Source organism: Podarcis gaigeae (assembly GCF_964106915.1).
Source record: "Podarcis gaigeae genome assembly, chromosome: 3".
In the NCBI taxonomy this organism is placed as follows: domain Eukaryota; kingdom Metazoa; phylum Chordata; class Lepidosauria; order Squamata; family Lacertidae; genus Podarcis; species Podarcis gaigeae.
In genome coordinates this window covers 24,245,706-24,266,140 of record NC_139680.1, presented here as the reverse complement: position 1 = coordinate 24,266,140, position 20,435 = coordinate 24,245,706, and the positions used below count along the sequence as shown (strand labels likewise).

Sequence of the window (20,435 nt, the reverse complement as noted above, 5' to 3'; positions counted from 1 at the left end):
TGGTAGGATAAAAAGATGCCACAGATATTTCAACTTTCAAGGCACACAATGGAAAGCAAGGAGGAAAAAGGATGTGTGCAGTTTTATATACATTGGTACCTTGGGTTAAGTACTTAATTCGTTCCGGAGGTCCGTTCTTAACCTGAATCTGTTCTTAACCTGAAGCACCACTTTAGCTAATGGGGCCTCCTACTGCTGCCACACCGCTGGAGCACAATTTCTGTTCTCATCCTGAAGCTAAGTTCTTAACCTGAGGTAATATTTCTGGCTTAGCGGAGTCTGTAACCTGAAGCGTATGTAACCTGAAGTGTATGTAACCTGAAGTGTATGTAACCCGAGGTACCACTCGAGATTGCTTTAGATCCCTTTTTAAATTAAATTTTAAATTTTAAATTAAAGTGATTTTAAAAAATATATACAGTGGTGCCCCGCAAGACGAACGCCTCGCAAGACGAAAAACCCGCTAGACGAAAGGGTTTTTCTGTTTTGGAGGCGCTTCGCAAAACGAATTTCCCTATGGGGTTGCTTCACAAGACGAAAAAATCTTGCGTCCCCCAGCGGTTTTTTTTTGCTTTTTTTGCCCTTTTCCTAAGCCGCTAAGCCGCTTATCAGCTGTTCCGCTGATAAGCCGCTTAACAGCTGATCGCTGGAAGCCGCTTGACAGCTCTAGCACTAATCCGCTAAGCTGTCAATGGGCTTGCTTCGCAAGACGAAAAAACCGCTAGACGAAGAGAATCGCGGAACGGATTAATTTCGTCTAGCGAGGCACCACTGTATGCTTAAATGAAATAAATATTATTAAGCCCTTAACGCATCTCCTTGTATGTTAAGTGGAACTTATTCCCAGGTAAGTATGTACAGTGGTGCCTCTGGTTAGGAACTTAATTCGTTCCGGAGGTCCGTTCTTAAACTGAAACCGTTCTTAGTCTGAGGCGCGCTTTCGCTAATGGCGCCTCTGGCACGCGACTTCCGCTCACATCCTGGGGCAAAGTGCGCAACCAGGAGAAACTACTTCCGGATTAGCGGAGCTCGTTATCCGAAGCGTGCGTAACCGGAAGTGTGCGTAACCAGAGGCACCACCGGATAAGATTGCAGCATTAATAAAGGATCATGGCATGATATGTGGGAAAGGGGGGGGGGGAGGGACGACCCAATGAATTCCCACAGTAGCAGCCAGCCAGATAGACGGAATGTAGACAAGCAAGTGACCGAGATTTGAGGATTAGCAAGTGGAATAGAATCTGAAGAATTTAACATCATGATCTTAAGCATATTTACAGTGCTATACAGGTAAGTGGGTCTTTGTCCCCAGTAAATACGTTTCCTACGGAGTAGCATTCACACACGCTACCTCCTTCCTGATTTTGTTGCATCTGTAGGATGCTTGTACAGTGGTACTCTGGGTGGCTTACAGCATATCTATACATATAATAAGAACATCAAGCGTTAAAAGCCTCCTGATACAGGGCTGCCTTCAGTTGTCTTCTAAAGACATCAACACTTCAGCGAAGTTGCATTGTTGCATAAGAATTATGTACACACAATACTTCTCTCCACAAGATGGTCACTGCTGAGTAGGGTAATCTGTGTACACATAGGCCTGGTTTTCATGTAACATTAAATCATGGTTTAAATAAACCCTTAGTTAATTTAGATTTAGTGTTGCATGTGAATCCAGGCCAGTGTCTTAACCATGGTTTATTAACTATGGTTTTAGCAAAAATAAGCCGTGGTTTGTTGTTGGCTTACTTGCCTTAACTATGGTTTAACATTGCTTGTGTTAATGTGCGAAGATCACACACATGAATTTGAAATGCCATCTGTACATGTAAGCAGGAAGCTGTAGAAAGCCATTATGGCTTTCTGACGTGAACATAAATAAACCAAAACAGACTTCACTGTGCATACTTTTTCCTACATGAAAATAGTATGTGATTTTAATGTGGCATCATGCTGTATGACTTGCTTTGAAAGGGAGGTTCTTTTTCTTACGTCCTATTCACATATGTGATTCTTAGCACACACAGGCGGGAAGAGCTTTTTTGGCAAAGTAATGAAAGAAGCGTTGACGCTACTCTGAAGGGTTCCTGTATGCTCTGGTCTTCTCCCTACAAGGAACTTGGAGAGAAATAATTGAAGACTTGCCCAGTCGTCTTGTTTATAATTGAAAACGGTCTGGTAGCAAGCTACACCACTAAAAGGATTTTACTACTAAAAGAACATGCAAATACAGAGCAAGCGAACTATAGACTTATGGTAGACGTGTGAGTCCCCTCTCTTTTTAGAGAGAGAGAAAGAGGTGTATTTGCTAAAATGTGCAGATCACATTCTCTTAATTGCATATAAGCCCTAGCCATTCTTTGCACATGGAGGGTTAAGGGGAAGGTTCAGTGCTGATGGTGAGTGGTTGCCAATGAGCTGAGGTGGTATTGGGCACTACCATGCTGCATTTGTGCAGAGGCCTCTAGTAAGTGGCGCCATGCAGTAACATCTATGCCAGCATAAACAACTGGAGGTCTCCCAGAAACTGCAGCCAACTTATACCTGCACTATGAAACTCTTCCTATTCGGTAGTATTGAGGCAGGAGAGCTGGAATCCCTTGCTCAACTTCAGCCGCTTAGAGTACAGATCTGTGTGTTAGCTCAGTGTTTCTCAACCTGTGCGTCCCCAGCTGTTTTGGACTACAAGTCCCACCATTCCTAGCCAGTGGTCAGGGATGATGGTAGTTGTAGTCCAACAACATCCGGGGACCCACAGGTTGAGAACTGCTGTGTTGCATCTGACAAACAGGAAATTTCAATAATATTAATACCTGTTTGTTTGTTCTTTTAAAAATGTTTTTCTGCAGGATCATTTATTGTGTGTTTTCAGAAGGAACCACAATAGAGAGAGTACACAAAAGCATGGACACAGAAGGATTCCCTCCACCACCGCCACCTGAAGGTAAAAAGAAAGAGAGAAAATCACAATGTTTGCGTTGTATTTTAAAAGCCATCTGCTTGTCCTGATTGCGTGCCTGCCTGTTCTTTTCACATTTTCACCTGCATTACCTTTCTCCTGCACAATCCCCTCAATGAATGCATAGGCATAAGGGCCTGCTCATAGCATGTGTTTTGAATATGATGAGATTCCACCAAGTGACTTCCTTCACTGACGTCAGCCTTTAGAGTTGAAGCACTTCTTCTAAAATGGTTGCCCCATTTGTTATGAATTATGCTGTGCTTGGAATTCAGTTCCTGTTATGGAATGTAACAGGGGATTGGGGGTGTGTGCGCGCGCTAAATGCCGAAAGGTTACATATAGGAATGTGCAGTTTTGTGATGACAAGAATGCAGCCAACCTATTTTCTGAAATCGAGTTGATATTTTGCAAACACACCCATTCATACTGATTACTTAAGGTATTGCGGTTCAAACATATGTGCTGAGAGGGAACCAGAGAAAGGAATACATGTGTGATAGATGCAGAATTAGGTGAAACTTTTTTTTTAAAAAAAAAAAAAACATTTATCAGAATATTTGTAAACAGTCAACTCATTTAAAAATATTGAGGTAGTGCACAATTAGTGGCGCTGTGGGTTAAACCACAGAGCCTAGGAGTTGCCGATCAGAAGGTCAGCAGTTCGAATCCCCACAACAGGGTGAGCTCCTGTTGCTCAGTCCCTGCTCCTGCCCACCTAGCAGTTCGAAAGCACGTCAAAGTGCACGTAGATAAATAGGTACCGCTCCGGCAGGAAGGTAAACGGTGTTTCCATGCGCTGCTCTGGTTCGCCAGAAGCGGCTTAGTCATGCTGGCCACATGACCCGGTAGCTGTACGCCGGCTCCCTCGGCTAATAAAGCGAGATGAGTGCCGCAACCCCAGATTCGGTCACGACTGGACCTAATGGTCAGGGGTCCCTTTACCTTTACCTTTATAACACCGTGTTAATTGGATGTTTCATTCTTGTTTCATTCCAATCCATTGTCTTGAAGTTCCTAGCCACTTCAAGGGCTTAGGAATGAAGCATACTAGATTACCTACCTCCCAGAATAATTGTGAAGATATGCACCTCCCTGACTCCATTGGAGAGAAGCAGGAAACGGGATGCAATAAAATTCTGAGACTCCTAGCTTCCAGTTTCCTAAAAGTGAAAGAGAGAGAGGCACTGACTTTCTTGTTTGTGCAAAGTGTAATCAAAACACCAGTGCTCAGAAGCAAGAAGACAAAGGGCACGATTGAAAAGAAACGATATTGTGTGCACCAAGAAGAACCATATGTGCAAGCCAGAGAACAGTTTCCACGGCCGTACTGATAAGTCACTGCTCTCCCCCCCCCTTTTTTTTACAAAGCAGCTTTGATTCCCTAGTGATAGAACTGTTGCTACTGCAACATCCAATAAAGGTACAGCTGCAGTCATGGTTCTTTAAAGTATAATGCATAGCGCTGTGCTGGATTGTAGTTTTAGGGCAAACAGCACAGGAAACCTGAAAAGTTACACTGGCGTTTTTTTCAAAGGGGTGGTATTGGGTTGGAGAGATGGAGGGAGAGATGTTGTGTATAAATGTGTTAGTTACGGTTTAATTAAACATAATTTTAAGAAAGATACACAAAGACCTCTTTAATGTTTTTTTTAACAGCACATTAATATACCATGTATCTGTAGAATGTGCCTTGTTCTTATTGTAATGTATGGTCTGTTTTTATGTTCTGCCTTAGCTCTTAATATTTGTAAGTTGCTTAGACTTTTGCCTTTTGGATTAAGTGATTAACAAGTGAAATAAATATAATAATAATAATAGAATCTGTATATCAGAAGGTGACTGCACTTGCAAATTTTCGTTTGTGTCATCTAGGAGCAGAGGTTTGCGTGACTAGCTGTGTTTTGAAAGTTGTAAGAATATTGCCTAAAGTGAGCAGACACAGTAAAATGCGTTGTCTGTGCTGCATTTGTTTTGTGAGAAATGCCTGTTTGAGCATAGAGACAGGATGGTTACAAAGGATGATAAAAATGGAGCCAAGGTTTGAGATAAATGAGAACAGCATCTGAATTGTAATTATCAATAGTCTCTTGTTTGGGAAGCTGTTAATAGCTTGTTTGGTGTCTGAAATAGAGCGATGCCTTTCAGAAGAGAAAGTGAGACAGATCCTGTGGCTTTCCTTTTAGAAAAGCAACAACCAGGAAAAATAAATCTGTTGAAAGTAAATAATCAATACTGTATTTAAAATTAGTCCTTTATAACAGAGAAGGAGAATGGAAAACTTTTTTTTCCTTCGTAAATAATTGCATTGCAATTTGTTCATAAAACTACCGGTACATGTCTCCAAACTGCATGTTACACTAAAATGCCCTTTCACATTTGTGTTTGAGCGTGCACATTTTAAAAAGTCTGCCTTGTGGTTTTGGGTGGAAGGGAATTTTGATCCCTACTCTGTGTCATAAGTCTGACAAAAGTTTCTTCACTAGAATCTATTTGCCCTTAAAACAAGGACAAGGCTTGTACTAGACCTTGACGTCTTCTCCAGGTTATTTCTACAATCTGGATGTAATCCATTCATAACAATATTGACTCGTGTAATTCCCCTCTTATCAGGCAGCCGTGATTATAAAAGATAACAAGCTACTGACAAGTGACACCTTCAAGCTTAACCACATTGGGAAGGAAACCAAAGAAAACATAAGCATGGCCCAGACAGAGAAAAAGACAGAGAAAATGGATAAAACAAGCAGGGCAGTGAATATTGTTTGGATTAAGCGTGAAACACTGTCCAAGCTCGCACCCAAAGGAGGTCACTTCATTGCTGCTAATGTAGTAGTTTGACTTTACCCACAGAGGTGCACTCCATTGTCTTTTGGAACAGACAGATTCCAACAATAGCAGGCATGAAGGATGTAAATTGGCCTGGTAAAATTAAGGACAGATTTCGCATAAAGTTGCACTGCTCCAAAAGTTCTCATTGAGTTGGCACAAAATCTGCAGTTGCTACTTGTGCTTTGTAAAAGCTGCTTTGGTGCAACAAAGCTTCATCTTTATAAATGAGGCCACGCACAAAATTACGTGTGAACGATAAATGTGATAAGGGGGAGAGACGACAATGAGATTTCTGTAGACTTTGTTTCTGTGGCTGTGAGGAAAAATAATGGCCGCACTGCTTTCATGGTCTGAGGCTGCTTGACTGCCTTTCTGAATGTAATGCTTCTGAGAAATCCTTATAAAGCCCTAGGATTTAGTCCAAAGTATTGCAGAGCCAATGGGATGTGTTCAGCAAGAGAAAGAGTGAGCGACTTTCCTTCTGTGCAACAGAGCACTTCACTCTTGCTGCCTTCTTAATGCTCCAATTTCTCCTTTGTTGCATGACATTGTGGCCAGAGAAGGAGAATAGCTGAAGATTCACGATGCCAAATATGCTGACTGGTTATGAGATTAGGGTGTATTCTGTCTCTTCATTTATTAATTTTTTTAAAAAGACTAACAGTACAGTGGCAAGTACTCAGGATCACTAGTTTGAGAACACCATTTTGGGACCACTGTGTGGCAATCACACAGGGTCCCCGGACGTTTAACGGTCTCTTGATCCCTGTGCCGCCACTGTGCTCTCTTCCCTGCTGCCACCAATCCGTTACTCTCTGGTAAAACACTGAGTCCAGACAGTTGCTAAAAGTGAACAAAAAAAGGAAGAAGTTTATTTTACAAACATTAACAAGTTTATGGCTTCTCAGATAATATTCCTGACAGCACCTTAACTTTAGTTTCTTTACCAGCCTAGACCTTCCTAATACCTTCTGACTGATTATCTCAACTGGTTGACTGACTCCTCTTAACAAATTCTCTCACTCTCTCACACCAGACTAGCCCAACTCACAGACTTATCTTCTCTATCTCTTCTAACTCCAGACTGTCTTCTCAACCAACCTAACTCTAACTCCCTCAAAAAAACACCACCACCTCTGTGCTTAAACCTTATATACAGTTAACTCTGCCCCTTGGGTTCCCATTAGTTAGTCATTTTACAATTAGGTAACCCTTTCCTTATGAACCTAGTATGATATCACACGCCTAGGAGGGCAAACGCCACATACTGCTTTCTTAATTGCTCTGTGTGCTTGTTGCCATTTCTGAAGATAACTGCTAGTTCAACACTTTCTCCAGTGGTCCGAATGACTTTGAGTGAGCTTTTTCAGAAAGGGGCTTGGTATTACTCTCTCTGTTGTGGAAACAGAGCTGGCATCAAGGGTCTGCATAGTGGACATTTGCTGCAGGGAAATGGTGAAGAGCAGTGGCGGTGATTATCTTAATACATAGTGAAAAGGTGGACTCATAGGGGGAGGGGGCCTCTTGCCCATGGGCCCTTGAAAACAAGGAACCGGTACCACAAGACATACCTTGTTACTGCATTACTCAATTGTGCCTGCATTCAGAAATTTGAGCCAATGGTATAATGGGCAGGGCCTTCAACCATTGCTGAAGAATTTTGAATTAGCTTGCATGTTAATACATGAATAGATGGGTAAACCTCCCACAGAAAAGCTGTCAAAGAGTTGCATGAGTGTTGAAGTCCCCAGTATCTGCCCTAGCTTATTTCACAGGATTAGACTTTTGCAGGTTTGTTCCTGAGATAATGGAGCAGGTTTTTGGCTCTGCTGTTATACGATTGGACCTTAAGTTGAATTAAGATGGTTGATGGAACCTTTCGAAACTGCACTGATTTTCTTTCTTTCTTAGAATTACCAAGCAGTGCCGGGTGTGAGGCCCTCAGTGTAAGGTATTTTGGGAAGCGTGAACAAAGATAACGTATCTTGTGCAAGCAGCAGAGAATTTCTATATTTGCTTGAGAGCTTGTAACACTTCTCCTTGGTGGTCTCTTGATGCTGGTTTGCTCAGCTCTGTTACAGCGTATGAGCATTCCTGTCAACAGCAACTTTTGCTTTTGAGCTTCTGTGGTTGTCGCCTCAACCCCTTAGGATGTGAATGATAGGATATTTAGCTTTGTGTTCAGAGACAAGTGAAAGAAGGAGCTTTTAAATGGTGCACATGAAAACTTAGCCATTTAACATGTCACACCAGCTAGATAATGAATATTATTTTAGTTTTTAAGTGGAAAAATATTGACCTTCCTTCCTTACAGTGCGTTAGAGGTGTCACTAACAGGCATGCTGAGTCAACGTGGTTCAGGAAACAGAATATATAGCAAGAAAGCTTATTGTTTTGACAGTCTGAACAGTTGAGTAGTGTGAATTTTTGTACAGGAATTTTTCAGAGCGTGTCCAAGCTGGTAGAGTGTCTGAGAAAATCTTACATAATAATTAGATTTTCTAAGATTTATGTGGGTTTCCCTTGACCTCTTCTTACCTTCAAGTTAAATAATCTTGTTTCTAAATATATGCCTGGTTTCCTCCACTTCCCAAAGGAAAATATTTACATGGAAGTTTTTGAAGGAAAGAAAATAGATATTTTTTTTGTCAAGGTTCAGAAGAAGAGAGAGCTGAAAGGATTGCTTTTGACAAACTTAAGAAACACTTTGAAACACTGAAGACAACACTAGCATTGATGAATCACAGAACCCAAAGTTTTGATAGTATGTTTATCTTCTGTTCTTCTCCTAAGATGTTGGGCTTTGGTGAAGTACAAAGCACTCCTATGAGATGTGTATTTGTGTGGAACTTGGTAGCAGAGCTACCACCACTCCCAGCTGAGATGTTAAAAAATTCTTGGTTTAGTCCACATGTATGATCAAATACAATGGTTTCCAAACTTTCCCCACCATGGACCACTTGAAACAACAACACAAAACTAGGGTGATAATTCAAGTATTATTCAGAGCAGACCCACTACTCATTGATCTCACTTACTCACGTTACTAATTCATTTCAGTGGGTCTACTAGGGGGAAAACTTAGATGAATACCACACTAATGATAATATCTATATACAATCATATTCAAAAGCTTTGCTAAAATACTGTTAAAAATTGTATAGTCATAACCATTGTCAAAAAGTCAAATTGATCTTCATCATGATAGTGACATTGGATCTTTTCCTCCTTTGGGCATTATGGCAATTAAAACATCTCTATACGCTTCCTGTAATTTATTTCCAGACAATGTTTCACTGTTAGCTAGAAGTTCAGCAGTATATTTATAGAAGGATGAAGTCATCTCATCCATGTCCCAGAGTTGTATTGTCTTTTAATAATTATTTGTTCAATATTTCTTGTATTGACTCTGCAGCTAGAGCTGTCTAGTCTACCTAAATTAGCAGTGGTCATTGTTTTGTTTAAAAAGTCTGTTTTTTAAGTTTTAGAAAACGAACTAACAACCAGCGCAGCTGATGATGAAGAGGAGGAGGAAGGAGAACAGTTTGACTTTGATAGCGGAGATGAAATTCCAGAAGCAGACAGGCAAAGTGCTTTGCCATCGAATTTAGAGCCTAAGAAGAATAACACAGAACAGGAAGAAGTGAATTCTACAGGTACGTGTGACCATGCCTAATAAAGCCATGAGAGCATTGCTGATACTTTATTTATTTACTTAGTGCATGTGAGACCTCTTTCAACATAATAATGAACTGCAAACGTTCATTCAAAACAGAAATAAGTACATGGAAAGAACATTGGGATAGTTTTTATGGGCAACTCTCCATGAGCTCATAGCTTCAAGGTGTCATTTACATAAGAGGTGACATGTAATAAGTGTGCTTGAAGAGTGCACAGATTGCGCACAGGCTTTCTAAGGACCAGATTCAGCTAATGGGTCCCACTAGTGGAAGCCCATGCAAGAACTGCTAATTCAACGGGACATTTTCCCCCTCACTTCCCCCTCCCGAAATTAGGGGGGTTGGGGGGGGACAGAAGAATCCTCAGAACAGCAAATGGTGGGAGGAGAAGGAAGATTGTGCTGTTCTTCTGAAATGCTTGCATAGGTGGAATGATCTCCTTAGCACTACATTCTACACAGTCCTTATGGGTGTAGAGTCCTGTTTACATAAGGGTGGTGATGGAACCAGAGCCAGCGGGTGTAGTCTCAAGTCATTTCTATGCAGAATGAACACTTGTGCAGGCCGGCCTAAGGTGATATCAAAAGATAAAGATATGCTGCTTAGGAAATAAAAAGAAGAAATTGCTTCATGTTCTTCCACTCCTCTTTAAGTTTGCCTGATATAACATATGCAAGATAATACAGTGGTACCTCAAGTTACATACACTTCAGGTTACATACACTTCAGGTTACAGACTCCGCTAACCCAGAAATAGTGCTTCAGGTTAAGAACCTTGCTTCAGGATGAGAACAGAAATTGCGCTCCGGCGGCATGGCAGCAGCAGGAGGCCCCATTAGCTAAAGTGGTGCTTCAGGTTAAGAACAGTTTCAGGTTAAGAACGGACCTCCAGAACAAATTAAGTACTTAACCCGAGGTACCACTGTAGCTATATCATTTACTTCACAAGCTGGTTGAGTTTCTCTGCCAGCAGAGGCACTGGGTTGCATCCAGAGTACCAATAATCTTACAGAAGGTGGAGCACAAGTAAGCTCAGGTCCCCTCTTGTGGCTTCCACCAAAGTCTCTCAGGTTGGACATGGAAGGCTGCTGTAGGAAGACGGTCATTGGCTGAATATGGCTTTACAGGGGCCAGAACTGTCAAACTGAATCAAAACCACTATGCCAAACCATAGTTTGTGCTCACTATAATTTATAACCCAAACCAAAAGTTTGATCTTCCATCTGGCAGGCTGCAGTTTAGAGTTGCTCTCTTCCAATCTTCGTATACTCAGCACACTTGTCTCTGGAGGCTGCTGCAGAATTATCTCCTTAAGAAGGGTTTTGAGGATTCATTTGAAGGGCAAGAGCATTGTAACAGGGTTCCTGCAAGGGAATTTGCATTTTGACAACAACTTGTGTGGTTTTCATTCAAGGGAATGAAAATGTGGATGCGGCCGAGAAAATGGCGGGAGCTGACGGCACAGCAGAGGTGGTCCCACCAAGAGTAAACCCATACTCTGTCATAACAATTTCGCCAATGAAAGAAAAGGAGCCATCATTGTCACCAGAGCCAAGCCCACAGGACGGAAGTATAAGCCCTACCCTCCCAAGTGGATATTCTGTTCCTGTGCCCTGCGGTTATGCTGTACCATCCAACTTACCATTGCTGTTGCCAGCATACTCCAGTCCTGTCATAATACGAACTGTGTCTGTGGATGAAGAAGGTAATGTAACTTTAGGAGGCACCGTTTATGAAGCAATAGCATAGTTCTGATACTTTACATACATACATACATAATTTTATTTGCATGCCTCCTTTCCATAGTTTAAAACCATGCTTAAGGAGGCTTACGGCATGCAAAAAGTTTCCTAATTACAAACATAAGTAGTCATAAGCAATAAATAAAACCTCAAAGCACACAAATTGAACAAGTTCAACATAAGTCACAATAAGATCTAAACTAAAATACAAAATAATAATATCAATAACAGCAACAACACACACACTCAACAACCCCCACTGCAGCCCAAGAGTCTGTTCAGCAGCCTCAGCTTTTGTAGCTGGAGTCAGTCAGGTCCTGCCTTCCCAGGCCAGGTGTAAAAAGGCCTGCAAGACAGGGAGCAAGTCCCCCAGAACTCACAGCCAAGGTGATACTTTATGGGCGACTGCACCCAATAAGAGGGAAGGAACTTGCAGCCTTCTATCACAGTTCTTCTCTTTGCCTCTATATGGTTATTTCACAATGGGTTACTTAGTGAATTGTTTGTTCCTCTCCGTAATCCAAGATGCAATTTGTCTGGATCGGTTCCATTGCCAGGGAAGGGCTGTAGTTCAGTGATACATAGGGAATGGGTGAATCCACCAGTTTCTGTTTCAGTTTTTCCTTTTCCCAACCTTGTGTTCTCTACATTCTCACATTAGTTTACATTTTTTTTAAAAGTTCTCTTGAAAACTCATCAGCATCTTAGTACGAATTTCTCCTAATGTGCACATTTTTGTAGGTGATTTTGCCCAACATTCCCATTTTTGAAAAGCAATTTCCCCTATAAAAATGCATTTTTGAATGGTGTTTTTATTGAAATATGCACTTTTATATATACAGTGGTACCTTGGTTTATGAACTTAATCCATTCCGGAAGTCCGTTCTTAAACTGAAACTGTTCTTAAACCAAAGAATGAGGCTTTCTCTAATGAGGCCTCCCGCCGTCGGTGCCCTTCCACCATTCGGCTTCCATTCTTAGACCAAGGTAAAGTTCACAAACCAGGACACTACTTCCAGTTTTGCAGAGTTCGTAAACCAAACCGTTCGTAAACAGGACTGTTCTTAAACCGAGGTACCACTGTATATAAAAACTTCATCCCAGTACATGCACTTCAGTACACATTACTTGGCTGGAGAACTGCACTGCAAAACACAGAGAAGTGCTGTGTTCTGGTTTGCATGCTGTTTTGGAAAAATGTGAATTGGGTAGGTTTGCCTTTAAATGTGAACTGAAATGAATTTCACCTGCATCTCTAGTGGCAGAGCATCTGTTTTGCATACAAAAGGTCCTTGGTTTAAGCCCCTGCATCTCCGGAAGAGAACCTTGTATGAAATCCTAGACAGCCACTGTCAACTTCTTTAGACAGTACTGAGCAAGGTAGAGCCATTGTTCTGGCTCAGTATAAAGCAGGTTCCTATGTTCCTACATGGATTATTTTGAACATTGAGAGTAATCTACAATAGCAGCGGGTAATTTGTAAATCTTTGACATATATAACTGCTAATGCTCTGAAGAGTATTGGCTTTCATTCTAAAAACAACATTAAATCCTTATATATCTAGTTTAAATATGTTGCCGCAAACATATCTGCCAGCCAGTGTATTTCTGAATGTGTTATCTATCCCTAGCCTGCAGTTAGATCACTTTAGTGTTTGTTCAAATATTTTGCTAACAAGAGGAGTAAAGTGAAAAGGTTAGAAAACTTATGCAAGGAAGATATAATATATAGGGTCTGGTTTGCAGCTCTACAGGTTTGTCTTTTCTATTTTTTTTTTTTTTTCCTACCTTTTACTCCAAGCCAAGGTAGAGAATGCTGGTTGCATTTAAGAGGACTAATTTTTATTTTGCAAAGTACTGTATTTTTCACTCTATAAGACGCACTTTTCCCTTCCTAAAAAAATAAGGGGAAATGTGTGTGCGTCTTATGAAGCGAATGCAGGCTGCACAGCTATCCCTGAAGCCAGGAGAGCAAGAGGGATCGGTGCGCACCAATCCCTCTTGCTTTCCTGGCTTCAGGGATAGCCACCTGAAGCCTCCTGAGCACAGCACTTGCTCTCCTGGCTTCACTTCGCTGGAAAGGCGCTGCACAGCTTTCCCTCTGCACAGCGCCCCTTCAGCGAAGCGGCAGGAGAAGCAGAGCCCCTTCCATTTCTCCTCCCGCTTTGCTGGAGAGGTGCTGCGCAAAGAGCGAGAGCGAAGCGGGAGGAGAAACGGAAGGGACTCCATTTCTCCTGCCTCTTCAGTGCTGAAGAGGCGCTGCACAGAGAGGGAAAGCTGTGCAGCACCCCTTCAGCGAAGCAGGAGGAGAAACGGAGCCCCTTCCGTTTCTCCTCCTGCTTTGCTGGAGAGGTGCTGAGCAGAGAGGGAGAGAATATCTTTTTTTCTTGTTCTCCTCCTCTAAAACTAGGTGCGTCTTATGGTCAGGTGCATCTTATAGAGCGAAAAATATGGTGATGTGAGTGTTTCAATCACAACTATTGTATTTTTTTAACATGGCTGTTACTGAGAGAGATTCTATTACTACTTGTTTCCTTTAGTAAATGTTCATACAGTTGCTGAAGATTGCCATAATTCTCAGAGTTCAGAGGATCCCCAGAACGGGTAAGAAGAAAATACTGGAGTTTATTATAAAAAAAAAAAATCTTCTGTAAAGAGTAAAGTGCATGTGTTGGATGCAAGAGCTGGTATCCATGCCCCTTGTTTTGTCTTGAGTTTGAGGGTCAAAATGTTTGTTTCATAACAGCCTCCTTCAGAAAGAACAGTTGATGAGGCAGATGCTGATATTGAGTGGATTCCTTTGCTGCTCCTTCGCCTTGTTTTAGACACCTTTCCACATTCCTCCGTTTTGCAGGTTGTCTACTTCTCCAGCAGGGGTGGGGGTCCTTATCTTCCTTCCGTCCCCCACTGGCCAAGTTTGACTTTCCAGTGCCAGTGTGGTGTAGTGGTTAAGAGCAGTAGTCTCCTAATCTGGGGAACCGGGTTCGCGTCTCCGCTCCTCCACCTGCAGCTGCTGGGTGACCTTGGGCCAGTCACACTTCTGTGAAGTCTCTCAGCCCCACTCACACTTCTGTGAAGTCTCTCAGCCCCAAACACTCACAGAGTGTTTGTTGTGGGGGAGGAAGGGAAAGGAGAATGTTAGCCGCTTTGAGACTCCTGAAGGGGAGTGAAAGGCGGGATATCAAATCCAAACTCTTCTTCTTCTTCTTCTTTCCCACTTGTCAATCATGTGATGCCACAATGATGCCAGGTGGCCTCCTTTGTGGGTAGAGGAACAGCCTGGTGTGCAATGCTTCACCCAACAAGGCATGATGAGGCCAGTGCATTGGCAAGGATCTGGGCTTGATAACCTTTGAGGTCCCTTCCAAGCCTGTAGTTCTGCAATCAGGTTCGCCGCTGTAAGAAATGGGATACTGCATGAGTGGACATTTGGGTCAGATCCACCAGAACCCTTACATTCTCTCTGTATGGTTTCTGTTGCAGTTCCTCTGCCTTCAACAACAAGCCAGTTCCCTATGCTTCTGCAAACTTTCTCTGCTCTGCAGAGCCTTAACTCCCCTGCAGCTTTGCTTCTACTTGCCCGTCCCTGTGACTCATTTATTAAGTCATCCTTGGGCCATCTCCCTTTATGACATGTTTTTCTTCCTCGGCATGCAAGCATTCTGGGCGGTGGCTGTCCTGTCAGAGCCTCAGACAGTGATTTTCAAACCAAAGTATTTATTTTGGATAAATGAAGGGATAGCATTTCTTGAGCAACGCTGTCATTGCCAGATTGCTAAGTTTAGGCTTCTAGTGGAAACAAACTGCAGCGATCCATATAGCCATATTTGAGCAAAGGGCAACTCAGTCCCTTGATATCTGTGATGCAATAGCTGCTTTGCCCAAACACACACACGTCTAGCTACTGCCTAGGTAGAATGTTTCTTTCTCAGTTTCTGCCCTGAAGCACTGCAAACCATCTTCTTGCTACTCCATTGTGAGCAAACAGCACTGGTGGAACTGTACACAGACCCATCACCACCTGAAGCCCATTACATGGGAAAGCACCCATATCATAGGTGATGGCCATATCAAACTGCATCTCAATGGTGGGAAGAGAGAAACACTTACGGATATGGGAGGGTGCTGAGATAGGCAAGCTGTGAAATAGCTTCCTGGCCCAGCAGACATTGTGATCAAGTACATGTGGTTTGCTAGAACCATTGGACCACTGCTGCATTGCTGCTCTGCCTCTGCTACGTAGCTGGATGCAGTTAACACCCTTCTCCTGCATTGTACAATCGCTTCCACCTTCAGTGACTGTGTTTAACAGCATCTAGTTTGCTGGCATGTGTGCAGACCCTCCCTGAGCACACTAGGAAAGGTAGATTTGTGAGGATTTTAGCACCAGTTGTATTTAGTAGGAGTAGTGCAGAAACTACAGCACAGGCTGGCATTATCCGCTATCTGTGCACGCAGATTAGGATCATGACAGAAGCCAATATTTGGTACATTTTGGGTTTGTTTGTTTTTTAACATCTCCTAGTTCTGCGTTGGTTTCCTCCCCTGCATTTTGTAATTAAAACCTCAAGCAAAGCCAGGCTCGCTTTCCAGTTCTCATTCTGCAGCAAACTGAAAGAATGTTAAGGAAGAGCGGCTGCACAGAACTGGTCTAAACCACTGAGCCTCTTGGGTTTGCCAATCAGAAGGTCGATGGTTCGAATCCCCGCAATGGGGTGAGCTCCCGTTGCTCTGTCCCAGCTCCTACCAACCTGGCAGTTCGAAAGCATGCCAGTGCACGTAGATAAATAGGTACCGCTCCGGCAGGAAGGTAAACAGCATTTCTGTGCGCTCTGGTTTCTGTCACGGTGTTCCGTTGTGCCAGAAGTGGTTTAGTCATGCTGGCCACATGGCCAGGAAAGCGGAAAGCTGTCTGTGGACAAATGCTGGCTCCCTCAGCCTGAAAGCAAAATGAGCACCGCATCCCCATAGTCGCCTTTGACTGGACCTAACCGTCCAGGGGGCCTTTAACTTTTACCTTTACTTTATGGGTGGTGGTGGTGGTGGTGGTGGTGGGGAATGTGTTGGAAGCTTAAACTGTGTTCCAAGTCCCTGAATGTCAGGCATTACAGCTTCTATACACGCTTACTTATGAATAAGCTTCACAGAACTTCATTGAGATTACAAAGCAAACATACATAACTTATACGTGCTTATTTTAAAGTGAAGATAATCGGGGGAATAAAGATGAGAATGCCTTGGCCAAATGGGCTGCTGATCCTGCAAACACAGACTGGATGGAGAGTAAGTACTGGTGATTATGGTTACTCTAGAAATCAAGGAATGGGAAACTGTGGTCCACCAATATTGTTGGATTACGACTCCCATTGGCGATGGTGGCTGGGGCTGATGGGTCTTTGGAGGACCACTGGGTCCAACTTCTCTGCTCTGTATAATGAGTTGGTGTGTTTCAGTTTATCGCTCAAATAGCTGTTTATATTGGAATGTTTTATTTAAGTCTGGAATGAATCCCTCCTTGTTTCTGGATACCTGGTTCGATTTCATTATTCAGGAATTCCACATACAATTACTCTGCTTCTAGGGATGTTGCTGGCTAGATTCCTCTGATACGATTGCTCTACAAGTATCCTAGACACTGTTTATGTCTGATTCGATCTCATTTTATTTCCCTCGTTATCAGCGACTGGGTATGCAATTCGCGCACATGTTGGCCAGGCAAAAAGAAAAAGATGAAATGAGCAGGATAAATATATTCTGTAAACTCGGGGGAATTGAGCAAAATTGCAGCTTCTTTGACTTGCTTTTCTGGTGCAAGTCTGAAGAAGCCCCCTTCAGTACATATATGCTTGACGAATTCAATCTCTAATTTCGGCACACCTTATGTGCACTTCATGGAGTAATGAGTATAGTCGTACCTTAATTCTCGAATGTAATCTGTTCTGGAAGTCCATTCGACTTCCGAAAACATTCAAAAACCAAGGCGCAGCTTCCGATTGGCTGCAGGAGCTTCCTGCACTCAATTTGAAGCTGCGTCTTGTGTTCAGCTTCCAAAAAACGTTTGCAAACTGGAACACTTACTTTTGGGTTTGCGGCATTCGGGAGCCGAAACGTACGAGTGCCAAGGCGTTTGAGAACTAAGGTACGATAGTACTTTAGTTGATCCCTCTGTGTCTCCAGCAACTTTCCTTCATCTTCTTGCTCATGCCTCTTCTCTTTGCTATATGATGTCATCTGATGCTTCTTTTCTTTGGCCTTCAGCATGTCTGCAGAACAAGAGATTGTGAAGGGCAGAGAAGGGCAGAGAAGTTTTCCACCATCTTGGGGAGTAGGCAGGGAGCCGCAAAACACATGGACACCCTTGTTGAATTTATTTATTTATATTTATATACCACCTTTCCCCCAGAACTGGGGCTCAAGGCAGCTAGAAACACCACTGGACTGTTAATAGAACTACATGTGGGTCCTGGAACCTAGTTAGGCAACAGCTGGATTACATAATGGCAAATATTGCCACCCTGGGATCCTTTGGGAGAAAGGTTGGCAAATAAATAAATAAATAAATAAATAAATAAATAGTCAGTGCTGAAAATATAAAAGCATGTTGCAGTTGATGATGATACTGTTATTATTTGTACCCCTACCATCTATTATTTTTTCTTAACCTTTATTATAATATAATAATTATTATTTATTATTTATACCCCGCCCATCTGGCTGAGTTTCCCCAGCCACTCTGGGCGGCTTCCAATCGAGTGTTATAAACAATACAGCATTAAATATTAAAAACTTCCCTAAACAGGGCTGCCTTCAGATGTCTTTTAAAGATAGGATAGCTGCTTATTTCCTTCACATCTGAAGGGAGGGCGTTCTACAGGGCGGGCGCCACTACCGAGAAGGCCCTCTGTCTGGTTCCCTGTAACTTCACTACTCACAATGAGGGAACCGCCAGAAGGCCCTCGGCGCTGGATCTCAGTGTCCGGGCTGAACAATGGGGGTTTTGCAAATATTTTAGTGTGTGTCTTGCTAAAAGTCTACAGTGTTTGTCTAATATTGTGGTTTTCCCATCTTTTTTTGCTTTCAGATCCAGATGAGGTAATATACGACGATGTGCCAAGAGAAAATTCAGACTCGGAACCAGGTATGAGTTTGAATTCAAAACCTAGGCTTAGACTTAGTGATTTTTCCCTATACCATTCATAAGTAATTCTATCTGAAGTTCCAATGGGAGCTGATGATCAATCCTTTCCTGTCCTGCCCTCCTCCCCAGCAAATCCTCCCTTGTTTGTTGTTTAGTCGTTTAGTCGTGTCCGACTCTTCGTGACCCCATGGACCAGAGCACGCCAGGCACTCCTATCTTCCACTGCCTCCCGCAGTTTGGTCAGACTCATGTTTGTAGCTTCGAGAACACTGTCCAACCATCTCGTACTCTGTCGTCCCCTTCTCCTTGTGCCCTCCATCTTTCCCAACATCAGGGTCTTTTCCAGGGAGTCTTCTCTTCTCATGAGGTGGCCAAAGTATTGGAGCCTCAGCTTCACGATCTGTCCTTCAAATCCTCCCTTACTTGCCTTGAACCTTACAGGGTTAGAATAGAATAGAATATTGCAGTGGAGGGCACAAGATTTAGCCTTATGGAAGGGAAATCCCATCAACCTCCATGAAGAAACTCACTTGACTTACTCTGAAAAAGGGCTTCAATTTACAGATTTAAAGATCATCCTTATGAAGGGTGGAAAAGCCAGTTGGGGAAGTGAATTGGTACACAAAGAAGGGATTAAGAACTCCACTCATGCTTTACCATCCCCAATTGCCCCTTCTGGAAATGACATTTGCATGTAAAATATATAAAATATATATGTTCCTGTTTTGTCAGTGCCATTTTAGGCTATGTGTATAATAGGGTTGATGTAGAGCTCACATGTGAATTTATTCGGAGCAGGGGTGATGTTCATGGAGGGAGCAGGAAATGTTCTACAAGAAAACCCATGAACCACCCTCTTTCCATTTATCTTCACGATGCTTTTTCGGCTCTCCTGAAATGCTGTATATAAGTACTGTGTCTTTGTTGTTATGTAATCCCAGCCAGTCGGGGATTATATAGTGAACATAATGACCTCCTAACCCTATGATTGCCAATGTAATCAGGAAGCTTTGCCTTCCATCTGAAGTGGATATATCTGCCTCCTGAGATATCACATAACCAAATATAGCTGGCTAAGTAATACAATGATGGAATGAGACTATATTTTCATCTCCTTTGATTTACCCCCCCCCCCCCAAAAAAAAAAATTACTGAAAGAGGGCTTATATGTGAAGTGTTTCTAGAAAATGACTCCCATTTTGTCTCAGCCTATTTTTCTGTGTGTCTCTGTATTCATGTACCATTTCTTGTTTTCCATAATTGTTTTCCAGAAATGTTATTGTGGATCTCACCTTCCTTCTATATCTCTTTATATCTATGGGCAGCACATTACATTTGTTCTGGGTCACTTTAGGCAGGAAGTTTAGCCTGCTTTAGAGTACTTGCAATCCAAATGTTGTTGCATATCATTTAGAAGGTGGCTGCTTCTAAAATTGTGTAATGCTTCTTGTGTGATTTTATATATATATATAACATCAACAATAACAAAAACAGGAGGCCTAGGAAAAGGAGGTGCATATGCTAGTGAATAATTCCTTGGCACACTATGCAATGCCATAACTTGATTTTTGCATTTAAGCAAGGCTACGTTTCCCCCACTGAAGCCACAAATTATATGCATGGCCAAACGTATGACACCTGTACTTGCTAACTGTGGGAAAGGCACACTATTAAGTGTATTCAGCAATTGGACCAAAGTCAGCAGCTTTCTCACAATGATTATCTGGGCACCTCCAACCTTTACCATCTGATCTATCAAAGAAAGATGTAGACTTTCCTTTAGATAAATAATTATTCGCTTAAAGTAATAGAAGTGAATTGTAAAGCCAGACTTTGCACAAGGAATTAAATCTGTAAATAGGACAACATAAATTTATTCATTCCTGGGATATAGTTTAAATAAAGGGTATGAGCTTCCAGAACATGGAGTAATAGAATAATGTATCTCCTTTATGCCCAACACTATAGGACCTGAGGTCTCCCTTTGCTGCTCTAGAACCTATATTGTGAAAGATATTCCAAGACAGGATGCAAACTCTCTACCTTTCGTGGCGTGATAACAGACGTGTTGATTTCTTAACCTT

General features: G+C 42.3%; 1 protein-coding gene across 9 annotated transcripts in view; it reads left to right on the top strand.

The window, feature by feature from the left end:
• The window catches only part of ARHGEF10 (Rho guanine nucleotide exchange factor 10), a 91,953-nt gene that overhangs the window by 7,772 nt on the left and 63,746 nt on the right, over positions 1–20,435 (top strand). For all 9 annotated transcript variants that reach the window (XM_083729929.1, XM_083729923.1, XM_083729928.1 and 6 more), the window contains exons 2-7: positions 2,850–2,944; positions 9,274–9,447; positions 10,886–11,176; positions 13,754–13,817; positions 16,417–16,496; positions 18,295–18,351. In XM_083729929.1, the coding sequence (XP_083586055.1) occupies positions 2,905–2,944; positions 9,274–9,447; positions 10,886–11,176; positions 13,754–13,817; positions 16,417–16,496; positions 18,295–18,351 (706 nt within the window). In that variant the 5' untranslated portion in view covers positions 2,850–2,904. The remainder of the gene's footprint in view (positions 1–2,849; positions 2,945–9,273; positions 9,448–10,885; positions 11,177–13,753; positions 13,818–16,416; positions 16,497–18,294; positions 18,352–20,435) is intronic.